The sequence below is a fragment of the Garra rufa genome, chromosome 4 (assembly GCF_049309525.1).
Source record: "Garra rufa chromosome 4, GarRuf1.0, whole genome shotgun sequence".
NCBI lineage: Eukaryota > Metazoa > Chordata > Actinopteri > Cypriniformes > Cyprinidae > Garra > Garra rufa.
Genome location: NC_133364.1, coordinates 19986339 through 20001060, shown reverse-complemented (window position 1 = coordinate 20001060; position 14722 = coordinate 19986339). Strand labels below are relative to the sequence as shown.

At 40.6% G+C, this 14722-nt stretch overlaps 1 protein-coding gene across 1 annotated transcript in view; it reads left to right on the top strand.

The window, feature by feature from the left end:
* The window catches only part of cradd (CASP2 and RIPK1 domain containing adaptor with death domain), a 29095-nt gene extending 16071 nt beyond the window's left edge, over positions 1-13024 (top strand). The window contains exon 2 of the mRNA XM_073838822.1: positions 9029-13024. Within this exon, the coding sequence (XP_073694923.1) occupies positions 9029-9324 (296 nt within the window). The 3' untranslated portion in view covers positions 9325-13024. The remainder of the gene's footprint in view (positions 1-9028) is intronic.
* The last annotated feature ends 1698 nt before the right edge of the window (positions 13025-14722 follow it).

Here is a 14722-nt window from a genome sequence, read left to right as displayed (position 1 = left end):
CCAAATGCACATTTTTCCAAAGAATAAATTATACTTCTCCTGTCGATGCATAAATTTAAGAAATAAGCTTAACAAATTGTATTATGATTTTGTCATGTTTATTCCTGGGCGCATTATTCAACGTACATTCACACTGTCACGTTAATAATGCGAAGGAGAGCTCGTACTATACACAATATTTTAATAATAATAATAATAATAATAATAATAATAATAATAATAATAATAATAAAAATAAAAAAAAATAATAAAAAAAATAAAAAAGTCATAACGCACAGCCAGCACAAATAGACAGAACGGTAAATAATGTACTTGATTATAAGCACCCATGTTCAGAATTAATAGACACAGTATCTATGATGACCCAAAGCGGACAACGTTTTAGAAGAAATGTTTGCTCTTTGAAGAAGTAAAACATCGGTATGTATCATAGCACCACAAACCACTCCCCTTTCCCGTGACCCAAAGCTAAAACAGCGAAAACAAACATAAGGCTGCCTCCGCAAGCTGTAAAGGCTGCACAGACTCTCCAGCATTTTCTTCCGCACATCTCAAGCTTCAGTGACCTACAGCTACAGCAGCCGAAACAAAAGCGAAGTTGCTTCCGCTTGCAACAAGCCTTAACATCTCAGTGTTTTCCTCCCGTTACTTCTAATCCCTTTTCCTTTTCAGTGGCCTACAGCTCCCATAGCAGACGCTAGTGCGAGGCCGCTTTCACTTGCTGTGCAGGCTACACAGGCTCTTCAAGATGTCTCAAACCGTACTCGCTTCCCAATGAAGGAGGCATGAGGCTGTCTGTGTTTGCAACTTAGGCCCACACATCTCAGACTTTTCCTCCTGTTACTAATAACCTCTTTCTTTTCAGTGGCATCCAGCTCCCATAGCAGACACTAGCCCTATTTAAGTATGAGGCTACCTCCCTGACAATTGCGGCCCATGCTCCTCTCCCTCACAGCTTTCTACTTCATTCAAAATAATGTTGTCTTTCTCCAGGTCAAGTTCTGGCTCTTAAGCATCAGGATGAAGCAGGTCATCAGCAAGCCTAGGCCGCGCCCCAGACTCGGCCACTCCTCACACTGCACGCTATCATGGCTTTTTCTCCTATATTTCCCATGCCTTTCCTTCTATCTCCTGCAGCAGACGCTAGAGTGAAGCTGCCTCCGCTGGCCGCTCAAGACCTCTTACTCTTACCCTCCTGCTACTCCTTTTCCCTATCAGTAACCAGGGGCTAATCCATGCGTGAGGCTGCCTCCACAAACTGTTATGGCACCGCCCTATCTTCATTCTGATCCTTCTTTTCAATCTAAACCTTGGTATTATTCACAGCAGTCCCACTACTTACTCCACTGAATGCTGTCGCTCTGGAACCACCCCCTGGGCCTAATATCATCAAGTTCCAGATTCTTGCAAAAAATTCAGAGCACTGGATCTGGAGGCGGGCCAATCACCAACCCCAGTACCTCACTATTCGCAACTCATATTCCCATAACTCATCCCTTGAAACCTCTCCTTGACACGTCACTCGACTTTATCCTCCAAGCAATTTCTTTGGCTTGGAGATTTTCGGAAACCACAATAACGTCTAAATTCAACGGCATCAGATTTACTACGAAAGGCTACTACATTGACATTTAACCTCCTTTCTCTAATTTAACTTTATCACACCCCTTTTATTACTTTCAATTTGGGGACGCGCAAGCTAAATCTGCACTGTATCCTCAATTTGTCGTCGACTCCAACCACCCCGTTGTATGTTAAATTTAATCATTGTCACCACCAGCCGTCAAATTCAATTTCTTATTTAGCATCGGACGGGGCTCCCCCTTCCGGTGCAGCAGGGCCGCGGCTCCCTTCGGTCACGGCGTGAGCCCTCCGTCTGTCATTCGGGTTACGCTGCCTACTCGACGGCGGATGTGCTCCCCCTGCCGGTGCAGCAGAGTCGTGGCTCCCTTCGGTCGCAGTGGGAACCCCTCATCCGACGCTCGTCGCCTCGCAAGGGGGTCTCTCCCTTCCGGTGCAGCAGAGCCGCAGCTCCCTTCGGAAGAAGTGAGAGTCCCTCCATCAATCGCCTATTTTATTGCCTATCCAGCATCGGACGGGGCTCCCCCTTCCGGTGCAGCAGGGCCGCGGCTCCCTTCGGTCACGGCGTGAGCCCTCCGTCTGTCATTCGGGTTACGCTGCCTACTCGACGGCGGATGTGCTCTCCCTGCCGGTGCAGCAGAGTCGCGGCTCCCTTCGGTTGCAGTGGGAGCCCTCCATCCGACGTGCCTCGCAAGGGGGACTCGCTCTTCCGGTGCAGCAGAGCCGCAGCTCCCTTCGGAAGAGGGTCCCTCCATCAATCGCCTTATCTTTATCGCCTATTCAGCATCGGACTGGGCTCCCCCTTCCGGTGCAGCAGAGCCGCGGCTCCCTTCGGTCGCAGCGTGAGCCCTCCATCCGACGCTCCCCTCAAGGGGGACTCTCCCTTCCGGTGCAGCAGAGCCGCAGCTCCCTTCGGAAGCAGTGAGAGTCCCTTCATCAATCGCCTATTTTATTGCCTATCCAGCGTCGGACGGGGCTCTCTCTCTTCCGGTGCAGCAGGGCCGCGGCTCCCTTCGGTCGCAGCGGGAGCCCTCCATCCGACGCTCCCCTCAAGGGGGACTCTCCCTTCCGGTGCAGCAGAGCCGCAGCTCCCTTCGGAAGCAGTGAGAGTCCCTTCATCAATCGCCGATTTTATTGCCTATCCAGCGTCGGACGGGGCTCTTCCGGTGCAGCAGGGCCGCGGCTCCCTTCGGTCGCAGTGTGAGCCCTCCGTCTGTCACACGTTACGCTGCGTACTCGACGGCGGATGGGCTCTCCCTCCCGGTGCAGCAGAGTCGCGGCCCCCTTCGGTTGCAGTAGGAGCCCTCCATCCGACGCGCCAACCCCCGCCTCGCAAGGGGGACTCTTCCTTCCGGTGCAGCAGAGCCGCAGCTCCCTTCGGAAGCAGAAGGGGTCCCTCCATCAATCGCTTTATTTTTACACATTCAGCATCGGAATGGGCTCCCCCTCCCGGTGCAGCAGGGCCGCGGCTCCCTTCGGTCGCAGTGTGGGGCCTTCCGTCTGTCACACGAGTTACGCTGCGTACTCGGCAGCGGACAGACTCTCCCTCCCGGTGCAGCAGAGTCGCGGCTCCCTTCGGTAGCGTGGGGGCCCTCCATCCGACGCACCTCGCAAGGGGGACTCTCCCTTCCGGTGCAGCAGAGCCGCAGCTCCCTTCGGAAGCAGTGAGGGTCCCTCCACCAATCGTCTTTATTCATATAAAAAAAAAAAAAAAAAAAAAAAAAAAATTAAATAAAATAAATAAAACAAAACCCGCCTCGCAAGGGGGACTCTCCCTTCCGGTGCAGCAGAGCCGCAGCTCCCTTCGGAAGCAGCGAGGGTCCCTCCATCAATCGCCTCATCTTATTGCCTATTCAGCATCGGACTGGGCTCCCTCTTCCGGTGCAGCAGGGCCGTGGCTCCCTTCGGTCGCAGCGTGAGCCCTCCGTCTGTCAGCCGAGTTACGCTGCGTACTCTACAGCGGACGGGCTCTCCCCGCCGGTGCAGCAGAGTCACGGCTCCCTTCGGTCACAGTGGGAGCCCTCCATCCGAGGCACCTCGCAAGGGAGACCCTCCCTTCCGGTGCAGCAGAGCCGAAGCTCCCTTCGGAAGCAGTGAGGGTCCCTCCACCAATCGCCTCATATTTTGCCCATTTCAGGGTCGGACTAGGCCCCCTCCTTCCGGTGCAGCAGAGTCGTGGCTCTCTTCGGTCGCAGTGTGAGCCCCCTATCCGTCGCTCGAGTTACGCTGCGTACTCGACGACGGGTGGGCTTTCCCTCCCGGTGCAGCAGAGTCGCGGCTCCCTTCGGTCGCAGCTAGGGGGCCACATCCGACCATCGAATCGTTTATATATAAAAAAAAAAAAAAAAAAAAAAAAATTGGCACTCTCCTCCTTTTCCTTACATAAATTTAGTTCTACGCATATTTTGGGGGGGCTACCTAAATTTCTTGCTTTGTGGCAGCTGTCCTATGCATAAAAGCTTCTTTGGGGAGTTCTCTGGTTCCGGCCTGTATTCCGGCCCGGAACCCTTCCCCCGGACAGCACGCCAAAATATGCTTAATGCTCGCTCAAGCAGATTAGATGTAAGGGCGAACTCGTGAAACATTAATATATCAAACATGTCTATTTTCAATACTTGCTTGCAACATATTATTATATTACAGGGGTTCTCAACCTTTTTTTATACCGGGGCCCCCCTCCTTCTCGGGTAAATTTTGCAAGCCCCCCCATGCCTGACATTTCCTCTAAAGGTGTTTATTTTTGAACCTTTTTTATTAACCAAAACATTTGTTTTGCCTTTTTATTTTTCTACTGCATGTAATAAAAAAAATTCAAACAAACTTTAAATTAAAGCTATACTTTTGAATTTAAAAGAAAACCCTCTGCTCTAACTTTTTAACATGTATATACACATACAGATTTAAAGCTCCTGAATTATTTAATTCAGACTCACTTACTTAAGTACTCTTTCTTAAGTAAGTGAACCTGCCAAACATTCAACAGGGAGATGCAAAATACCACTCACTAAACCTGTCCTTTTGAACTGGACTGTATTTATTATAAAATAAACATATAAATGAAAAATACAGTAAATACATTCTAAATCTGTTTATGTTGGTGCTCATATGTGCATAAACACCACTGACCCTTAAGATCCACCTTGGTAAGCATTCATTATAAAACACTCACAGGACATTCATTTTGACAACTATGCAAATATTTTGAAATTTCACGCAAAAAAATACCATGGATCAGAGCCTCGAAATCATGAAAAGTTGCTTTTATGTGGGCTTTTGTGGGCGGGAGTGGGACGAAATAACATATAGCTTTGTCTTCGGTTTTTACAAAGCGTAGCCACACTTTTAAACGCTTCCCGCAATCCATCTTGTAGACTGATGCTAGATGAAAAAATGCATCCAGGAATCGATACGAGGAATCGAAATTTTAATTTTATAACAAGTATCCGATTCTTTATCTTAAGTATCCGATTCCAGAATTTTCGATTCTCAACCCTACACACACCTCTCAGAAAAGGTCTAACAGCTGAAAATGTATGTCAGAGCAAAAACCAAGTCCTGAGGTCAAGATAACTGCCTGTAGAGCTCAGTGACAGACTTGCGTTAAGGCAATGATCTAGGGAAGAGTTCAGAAAAAAAATCCGCTTCATTGAAGGTTCACAGAAGCATTATCCATAATGGAAGACGACTGGAACAACTAGGACTCTAGAAAATGTCTGCCAGCCCCCATCCAAGCTGACAGAGCTTGAGAGGTGACAAGGTGAGGCAAAGAATGGCAGATAATTGCCAAATGCAGATGTGCAAAGCTTGACACATCATACCCAAAAAGACTTGAGGCTGTAAAGGTGCTTCAACTATGTACTGAGTTAAGGGTATGAATACTTATGCAATGTACTTATTTCAGTGTTTTATTGAAAAAAAAAAGTGCAAATCTGGTTTTTGCTCTGTCATTATTATGTTTTATAGAGTGTAAATTAGTGTGGGGAAAAACTAATTTAAAGCAGTTTAACATAATGCTGCAACGAAACAAAATGTGAAAAAAATGAAGGGGTATGAATACTTTTGCAAGGCACTGTATGTCAGCAAAATAAAATAAACGGCTGTGATAAATATGCTCGCAAATAGCATATTATGTAAAACGCTTAGAAACAATGTGACCACAGAACTAACAACTTTTATGACTCAAAACAATCATGAACAATCCATCAATCATGTCCCTTTACTGAATTGACTAATTGAATCTGTCATAGTGGTTAAAAAATCTGACTCACTTATTGAACCGTGAGTTGAAATCTGTAAAATCTGTAATTGTCTGTGTCAGATTGAAGCTTTTTTGTACTTAAAAGTTTGTGAAAGCTAAATCAGTATCACTGCTACTCTTTGTTCTTTTGGGTTTGTTTATTTCATTTTTACATTTTGGAAAAATAATAGTATTAATTTAATTTTATTATTTAAATATTAATATTTAAAATATTTATATTTAATACAAAACTATAAAACAAACACTATTATGGATTGATTCTTCAATTACACTTTATTTTATCTTTTTTCTCTCTTCTTTTCTTTTGTGTACCTCCACCCTCATGTGCCATTAAATCAGATAAAGTATTGCCACAGACATGTTATGGCTCTGTTGGATCTTTCCCAGCTCACCCCGTTTTACTAAACCAGCGCTCGCTGTGTGAAATCCTCTTTGTGGTGTTTATTGCTGATGGTTGGGCCACCTTAACACACTAATCTTCTTTGTCTCTGGGGCCGAGAAGCTTTAAAGCTACCGCAAAGTGTCCAAATCCATGGCAGAGAATTACTGCACTGGATATTTGAGCATTTCTAACAGTGAAGAGGAATTGTAGTGCTCTTTTTAAAGTGGACAATTTCTGCACCTGTTACTGTCACCAAGTGATTATTTTCAATGTGGAAGAAAATCGCAAGTGTGTTAGATTCCTCTCAGAAGCTATTACAAATTTGGATGTCCTGCCTTAGAGACAGAGAGTTGTTATTCTCATGGCTTGCTGTGGCCACTCCTGTCTCTTGACGACAGAAATCAATGGACGTCCTTGATTTTGTGAAGAATTTGGGAACACTCAAAACAAACTCTCAAACCGACCTTTGCTCCATTCATCCCCACTGCTCAAATAAAACATCTCTATTCTTTTGGGACGAAAACAATGACGTGTCTCTATTGCACAGGGACAGAAAGATTGGCTGTTGATGTCACCAGCTAGAAATTGATTTTGAATGGTTAAATAGTTCTTCTCTTCTAGTATTTAAATTCATTTATGTCTTATGTAAATTCTCAATCAATCCAGTAAATAGGTTTTGACCTACTGATGCTTCATGTAGATAGTCTTTTCTATGCCGGATTTTATTCATCAGATGGAGCTGTTCCATTCGGGGTCATGGTGCAGCACTAGTGTGAGTTATTCAAATAAATATTCTTACATCATATAAGAGATGCTGTTTTCTGTTCCCCGACCCCCTAACCCTCCGTTACTGAGGTCAGTATTACACATGCATGGCTTGTCACCTCAAGCCATTCAGTGGCAACCTGAGTGCATTAACATGGTGAAGCAAATATGAAGAAAACATGTCGCTTACATTCTTTTGCTTTCAGAGTTTATTTTTATTTTCCTGGAACTGGAACGGATTTGATTGTTCTGATAGTTCTGAATCTGATTCAACTTCACAATATATCATTTTACCAAAATAATTTTAAATATATCATCTTAATATATTACTTATTTATAACGTCAAGCATATTACCAAAAAAAAACACTTTTTTTAAAGGAGTAGTTCACCCAAAAATGAAAATGTGTTATTTATCTGCTTACCCCCAGGGCATCCAAGATACAGGGGACTTTAGGGTTTTTCAGTAGAACAAGTTTTTTTTTTTTTTTTAACTCAAACCGTTGCAGTCTGTCAGTCATATAATGGCAGTCAATGGGCTCCATGGCTTTGAGGGTCAAAAAAACATACACAGACAAAACCAAATTAAACACTGCGGCTCGTGACGATACATTGAGGTCTTAACAGGCAAAACAATCAGTCTGTGCAAGAAACTGAACGGTATTTATATTATTAGCCGGCTGTTGTGAACGCGCTCTGGACATTTGGTCATTGCAGTGGATCAAAGGTAAAAAATGAAATAAATACTGTTCCGTTTCTAGTTCAGATCGGTCGTTTCATGTGTTAAGACCTCAATGTATCATCATGAGGTGAAGGGTTTAATTTGGTTTTGTCTGTGTATGCTTTTTTCACTCTCAAAGCCGTGGGTCCCATTGACTGCCATTATATGACTGACAGACTGCAACGGTTTGAGTTAAAAATCTTCGTTTGTGTTCTACTGAAGAAACAAAGTCACCTACATCTTGGATGCCCTGGGGGTAAGCAGATAATCATCACATTTTAATCACCCTTTAATCATAAAATTTATAGAAAAAAGTATTTATATGCGTATTAGACTGTAATTATAAATGAACTCGAACTTGACATAGATTCAGACATTTTGTATTTATTTATTTATTTTTTATTTTGTTTAACTGAGTAGAAGCATAAAAAACCAACAGTTGGTTAAGGTTTTGGACTTGTATATATTACTAAAACCAGCAACTTGTACACATACTTACTATTTTTGGTAATATAATTTCTTTTTTTTTTTTTTTACATAACTTATGCTCATTTGTCTTTTCCACAGATTTTTTTTATTAGTTTAAAAGAAATACTTGTTTTATTAGACAACTCTGGTCATGCCGTATGTTGTTGCATGCAACCAAAATGGACAACACAAGGAGATTTTAATACATCTTAACCCTTAAAGGGTTAATTCCCCCCAAATTTTTCATTCTGTCATTAATCACTCACGCTCATGTCGTTCAAAACCTGTTAGACCTTTGTTCATCTTCGGAAAACAAATCAAGCTGATTTATATAGCTTTAATGTATTGTCTTGAATGCGTGACGGAGACTGAAATTGTTGAATGAAGTCATTTTTTTTTTCTTTGTGCACAAATAGTATTCTCGTAGCTTAATAACATTACGGTTGAACCACTGATATCACATGGACTATTTTAACCATGTCCTTCCTAACCTTCTAGGCCTTGAACGTAGTAGCTGCATTCACGCAGGGTTAGAAAGTTCTCGAATTTCATCAAAAATGTCTTAATTTGTGTTCTGAAGATGAATGAAGGTCTTACGGGTTTAGAACTAAAAGAGAGTAATTAATGACAGATTTTTCATTTTTTGGGTGAACTTTAACTTTACCAGAACTGAACGTCGCAAAAATCATCCGGTTACAAAAAATGGAACCAATTCTGAATCCCAGCCCAATTTCCTTAAAAGTACAAATATTTGTTGTTTGCTTTTGTGCTCTTATTATTTCAGTGAAATGACCAGACTCTGACTGACTTACTGTACTGTGCGTTTAAAATCATACTTTGTTTCTTTGTTTTCAGTTCAGTGTGGAGTTCCCGACCACATCCTTCCGACTGTTCCAACCACACAGCATCTAAACCGCTTGGCCGCTCAGCTCAGTTCAGAGTGGAAGTCTGTGCTGCTGGACCTGGGCCTGTCCTCTGCGGATCTGTACCGGTGCTGCGCCGACCACCCCCTCACGGTTCAAAGTCAGGTGCTCGCTGGGCTGGTGATGTGGACACAGAGGAACGGAAGACAAGCCACAGTTCAGCGACTGCTTCAGAGCCTGCAGGCCGCAGACATCCCACCATCTGTCCTCCAACAGGTGTTTGTGTGACATAACAAGCTGTGTTTTTCTGGACTTCACAATACTGCTCTTTGAAAAACAATTGAGAGGCACTGGCGGAAGAGAAACAGGAAGTGTCCTAATGTGACTTTTTCATTTTCTTACAGGAATGTACTGAAACTTTGTCATCATTTTGTCAAAAATGATGAAATTGATCATGTCATGCAATTTTTTGTATGTATACTACCAGTCAAAAGTTTTGGAACAGTACGATTTGTAATGTTTTTTTTAAAGAAGTCTCTCTGCATTTATTTGAACCAAAGTACAGCAAAAAGTAAAACTGTAAAATATTTTTACTATTTAAAATAACTGTTTTCTATTTGAATGTATTTTAAAATGTAATTTATTTCTGTGATTTTAAAGCTGAATTTCACAGCAAATCAGCATATTAAAATGGTTTCTGAAGGATCATGTGTCACTGGAGTAATGATGTTGAAAATTGAACTTTGATCACAGGAATAAATTACTTTTTTAAATAAATTCAAATAGGAAACAGTTATTTTAAATAAAATTGTACTGTTTTTGCTGTACTTCAAATAAAACTATTGTACTTCTGATACTATTGTAATATTGAAATGATTGTACCATTGAAATTATTGTACAACTACGGAAAAATTTGACCTCTCGTTCAACATTGGCAGATATTCCTATTACAAAAATAGGTGTAAAATATATATAGGTACATTTCTGTGGCGCGTCAAACAAAAATGGACACTTTAAAGCATAATAACAAGATATTTCGGAAGCATAATTATTACTTTTAATATTAAAAAGCATACATTAACAGTCAAAAGTTTTTGAACAGTAATTGTTTAATGTTAAACAAAGTTAAAGTCTCTTCTGCTGACCAAGCCCACTGCAAAAAATGCTTTTCTACTTAGATTTTTTGTCTTTTTCCCAGCCAAAATGTTTAAAAATTCTTAAATTAAGAATCAAGAAAAGTAATCTGCCAATGGTGTAAGAAAAATAATCTTGTTTTCTGTTTAAAATAAGATGTTTTTACCCCATTGACAGATTTTTTTGCTTGTTCTAAGCAAAAAACTCACTTAATTTTGACTTGTTTTTTTTTTCTTAAAACAAGAAAATAATTTTTACTTGTCTAGAAAATCCTCCTTGATTTAAGATTTTTTAGATATTTTGACTGAAAACAAGACAAAAATCTAAGTAAGAAGAACATTTTTTGCAGTGGGCTTGGTCAGAAGAAACTTTTTAAAACATCAAAAACTTTTGACTGTTAGTGTGTGCTTTTTAAATTAAAAGTTATAATAATTTATGCTTCCGAAATGTCTTATATTATCCTTTAAAGTGTCCATTTTTGTTTGCCGTGCCACAGAAATGTACCTAAATATATTTTACACCTATTTTTGTAATGGAAATATCTGCCCATGTTGAACGAGAGGTCAAATATTTCCGTAGTTGTACAATAATTTCATGTTCATTCATGAGAAAAACACTGTTTTATAATGTTTTGGTAATCACCGTTTCCTGTCCCTGATAACGTGTCCTTGTTGAGGTGAGACGAGTTAAGACACTTTATGCAATCTTTATTTGAAACTATTTACCAGCTGCTTGCTGACACATGTGACATTCTCAGAGTGGGGTCATACGTTTCATTTCTCATTCATAAACAAGCTGTTCTGCCCACAGATTCCTCCCAGTAATGTCACTCTGAAACCCCCACATGGGATTTATGCTCTCGGACTGGTTAGCAATTTCTTTTTTATACTTTCAAAACACAATTTCTTTGGAGTTTTCTGTAATGTGACATTAATTTCTAATATATGACACGTTTGTTGAAATGCTGTTTTCAACAATCTCAGGTCTACTCTCTATTGTTTTTCTTTCCATCTGTCTGTTTTTATTCAGTGCTGTTTACTCAAAGCGTAATCAATATTTACAGATCAGGTGTTTGTAATATGACACAGGTCATTTCCTAATCTCTCACTTATTAAATAGAGGGTGTTTGTGTGTGTGCGCGTAATACATGCCATCATTCGTAAACATTTGCGCGCGCCAGTTTCTCGATAGGTGCGCGCGTTTGTGCCACGTTTTTGCTTTCTGCTTTGTCTCTCAGGTGTCAGTGCCACGTTATGAGACTTTGAATGCTTTCCTAGAATTTGAGCGTGAAAGAGTTTACACTGATGTATAATTGACTTACCTAGTTAAATATAAATGGCCATCAACAGCCCCGTGGTCCCTGAGGTGATCCAACAATGTCATGTTTATGAAATCACGGAAGACTTGCGCTGTTAATCTGATAACTGATCATTTGTGATAAATGTTCATCCTTTTTGGTGAGTAACATTTATAACATAATCTATATACGTCCTCTGTGGTGTTTTTTCTGAATGACTGACTATTGTCTCGGTAAATGTGCACAAACACAGAGATATCTGACACGCGCCTGCGCGCACACACAGGCCCTCTGTCCTCTGAGTTCCCGAATTCCAGGGAAGCATTTGAAATTCAGCTTAGCGTACGTTTTTTGTTCCGGTGTTTCTCAGAAATGCGCAGGGTATTGTAATCGCAGCCTTCAGTTGGGACGGTTGAATTCATAACCATAAAATGATGTGTGTGCGGTCCAGTGGTTCAGAAAATTCACGTGTGGTGCCAAAAAACGCATCAGCGCCCGTAAAAGCATCTCCTCCACAGATAAAAAATGCCTCCATGGGCCTACAGCGTGTTTTGTTCTAGATTTAAAGGTGGCCGAAGGCAGAGCGTTAAAGCAGCTCTTCAGCGAACGATGTGTCTTACTCCATTGAATTATAGCGGTGGTCACCCGCCTTCCCCTGAACTCCAGAGGAAATATATACTTGAGGGTTGCTGTAAATGCTGTGGCGGGCTCCTCGGCTCAGGTTGCCATGGAGACCGGTTTTGGATGGTGTGGCATTCTATACCCTGTGGGCTCTTGATGGGTTGGTCTGCGTATCTGTTCCTCTTTTGGTTTTAGCAAATGGATGTCTGGATGGGAAGGCTAAGACAGGGGTGTTTTTTTCTGGTGCTGACTTTTGACATGAAATGCAATTATCTTAATCCTGCTTTCAGCTTGATTTGAATAACATTAGCAATTTAACTCAATTTGTGGCATCTTGATAATTTAGCTGTGATTATCTACCAGTCCCTGGTGTTTTCTTTACCTGCTGGAACAAGATTTGTGATTTAAGGTAGCTCTAAGAAAGGAAGCCTTGATTGGTCTATAAGGTCCAATTCTGTCTACATTTACAGTGTTTTCATGCAATTGGCAGACGCTTTTATCCAAAGTAACTTTGATTGCATTCAAGGTACACTTTTTATCATTTTTTTAGTTTCCTGGGAATCAAACCAACGGCCTTGGCTTTACTATAGTGCCATGTTCTATTGTTTGAGAGACACGGGATGGCCCCAGAGTAATAAAACACTGAGAGATAAAGTTTGAATAAAGTCAGTATATAGATGTAGTAAAAAAGTGGAAAGTCACACTTTTGAGACCAATTAGTGATATAAAGCCACTTTATAACGTCACTTGTAAAATCTACTGTAAAGATATCAAATGTGACAAAAAGTCATAAAAGTGAAAATTGAGATGTATGAAGTTGCAGTTGAGAAACAAAAATGCATATTTGTGAGACGACTGTGAGATGTAAAGCTAGGTTGTGATGTACTGTCAAGTTGCAATTGTGATATAAAGTTGCTTTTGTTTGAAATACAAGAACATTTTTTCGACTCTTTTTCATTTTTTACAAATGTGAGATTCAAAGTCGCAGTTACGAGAAACAAAGTTCCATTTGTGAAATATAAAGTCATAATTGTGAGATGTAAAGGCACTTTGCGGGAGTTGTTCTAAAGCCACAGTTGTGAGAAACAAAGTTGCAATTGTGAGATATAGTCACAGTTTAAAGATATAAAGTCACTTTGTGAGGAATCCTGTAATTATAAGAAACTAAGTCACAATTGTGATATATAAAGTAACAACAGTGAGATGTAAAGGCACTTTGTGAGATTACTGCAAAGCTACATTTGTGAGAAAAAAAGTAGCAATTCTGAAACATAATCTTATTTGCAAGATAGTCACTTACTGTAATTATAGGAAATTAAGTCACAATTGTGATATATAAAGTAACAATTGTGAGATACAAAGTCATAATTGTAAGATGTAAAGGCACTGTGTGAGATTTGCTGTAAAGCCACAATTGTGAGAAACAAAGTTGCAGTTTTAAGATATAAAGTCACACTTATAAGAATCAAAGTCGCATTTGCAATATGTAAAGGCACTTTTTGAGATCTGCTGTAAAGCCACAATTGTAAAAAAACAGTCACATTTACGACATATAAAGGCACTTTGTGAAGTACTGTAATTATAGGAAACTAAGTCACAATTGTGATATATAAAGTAATACTTGTGAGATATAAAGTCTTAAAGGAACACTCTACTTTTTTTGGAAATAGGCTCATTCTCCAACTTCCCCCGAGTTAATAAGTTGATTTTTACCGTTTTGAAATCCATTCAGCCGTTCTCCTGTTCTGGCTATATCACTTTTAGCATAGCTTAGCATAGATCATTGAATCCTATTAGACCAATAGCATCGCGTTCAAAAATGACCAACGAGTTTCCATATTTGTTGTATTTAAAACTTGACTCTACTGTAGTTATATCGTGTACTAAGACCGGTGGAAATGCAAAGCTGCGAGTTTCTAGGCTGATAAGATTAGGAACTACACTCCTGTTCCGGTGTAATAGTCAAGGAAGTTTGCTGCCGTAATATGGCCGAAGCAGGCGGAGTATTATCAGAAATGAGTTCCCAGCTAGTTTAGCATTTGCACATGTGCTGCGTGATATTACTGCTCCTGCTTCAGCCTTATTACGGCAGCAAACTTCCTTGACTATTACGCCGGAATGGGAGTGTAGTTCCTAATCTTATCAGCCTAGAAAATTGAAGCTTTGCATTTCCACCGGTCTTAGTACACGATATAACTGCAGAAGAGTCAAGTTTTAAATACAACAAATATGGAAACTCGTTGGTCATTTTTGAACGCGATGCTATTGGTCTAATAGGATTCAATGATCTATGCTAAGCTATGCTAAAAGTGATATCGCCAGAACAGGAGAACGGCTGAATGGATTTCAAAACGGTAAAACTCAACTTATTAACTCGGGGGGAGTTGGAGAATGAGCCTATTTCCAAAAAAGGTGGAGTGTTCCTTTAATTGTGAGATGTAAAGGCACTTTGTAAGATCTACTAAAGCCAAAGTTGTGAGAAACAAAGTTGCAATTCTGAGATATAGTCACAGTTGTGAGATATAAAGTCTTCACTTTCACTTTACTGAAATAATGTAAAGTAATTATAGGGAACCAAGTCACAACTGTGATATATAAAGTAACAATTGTGAGATATAAAATTACATTCAAAGA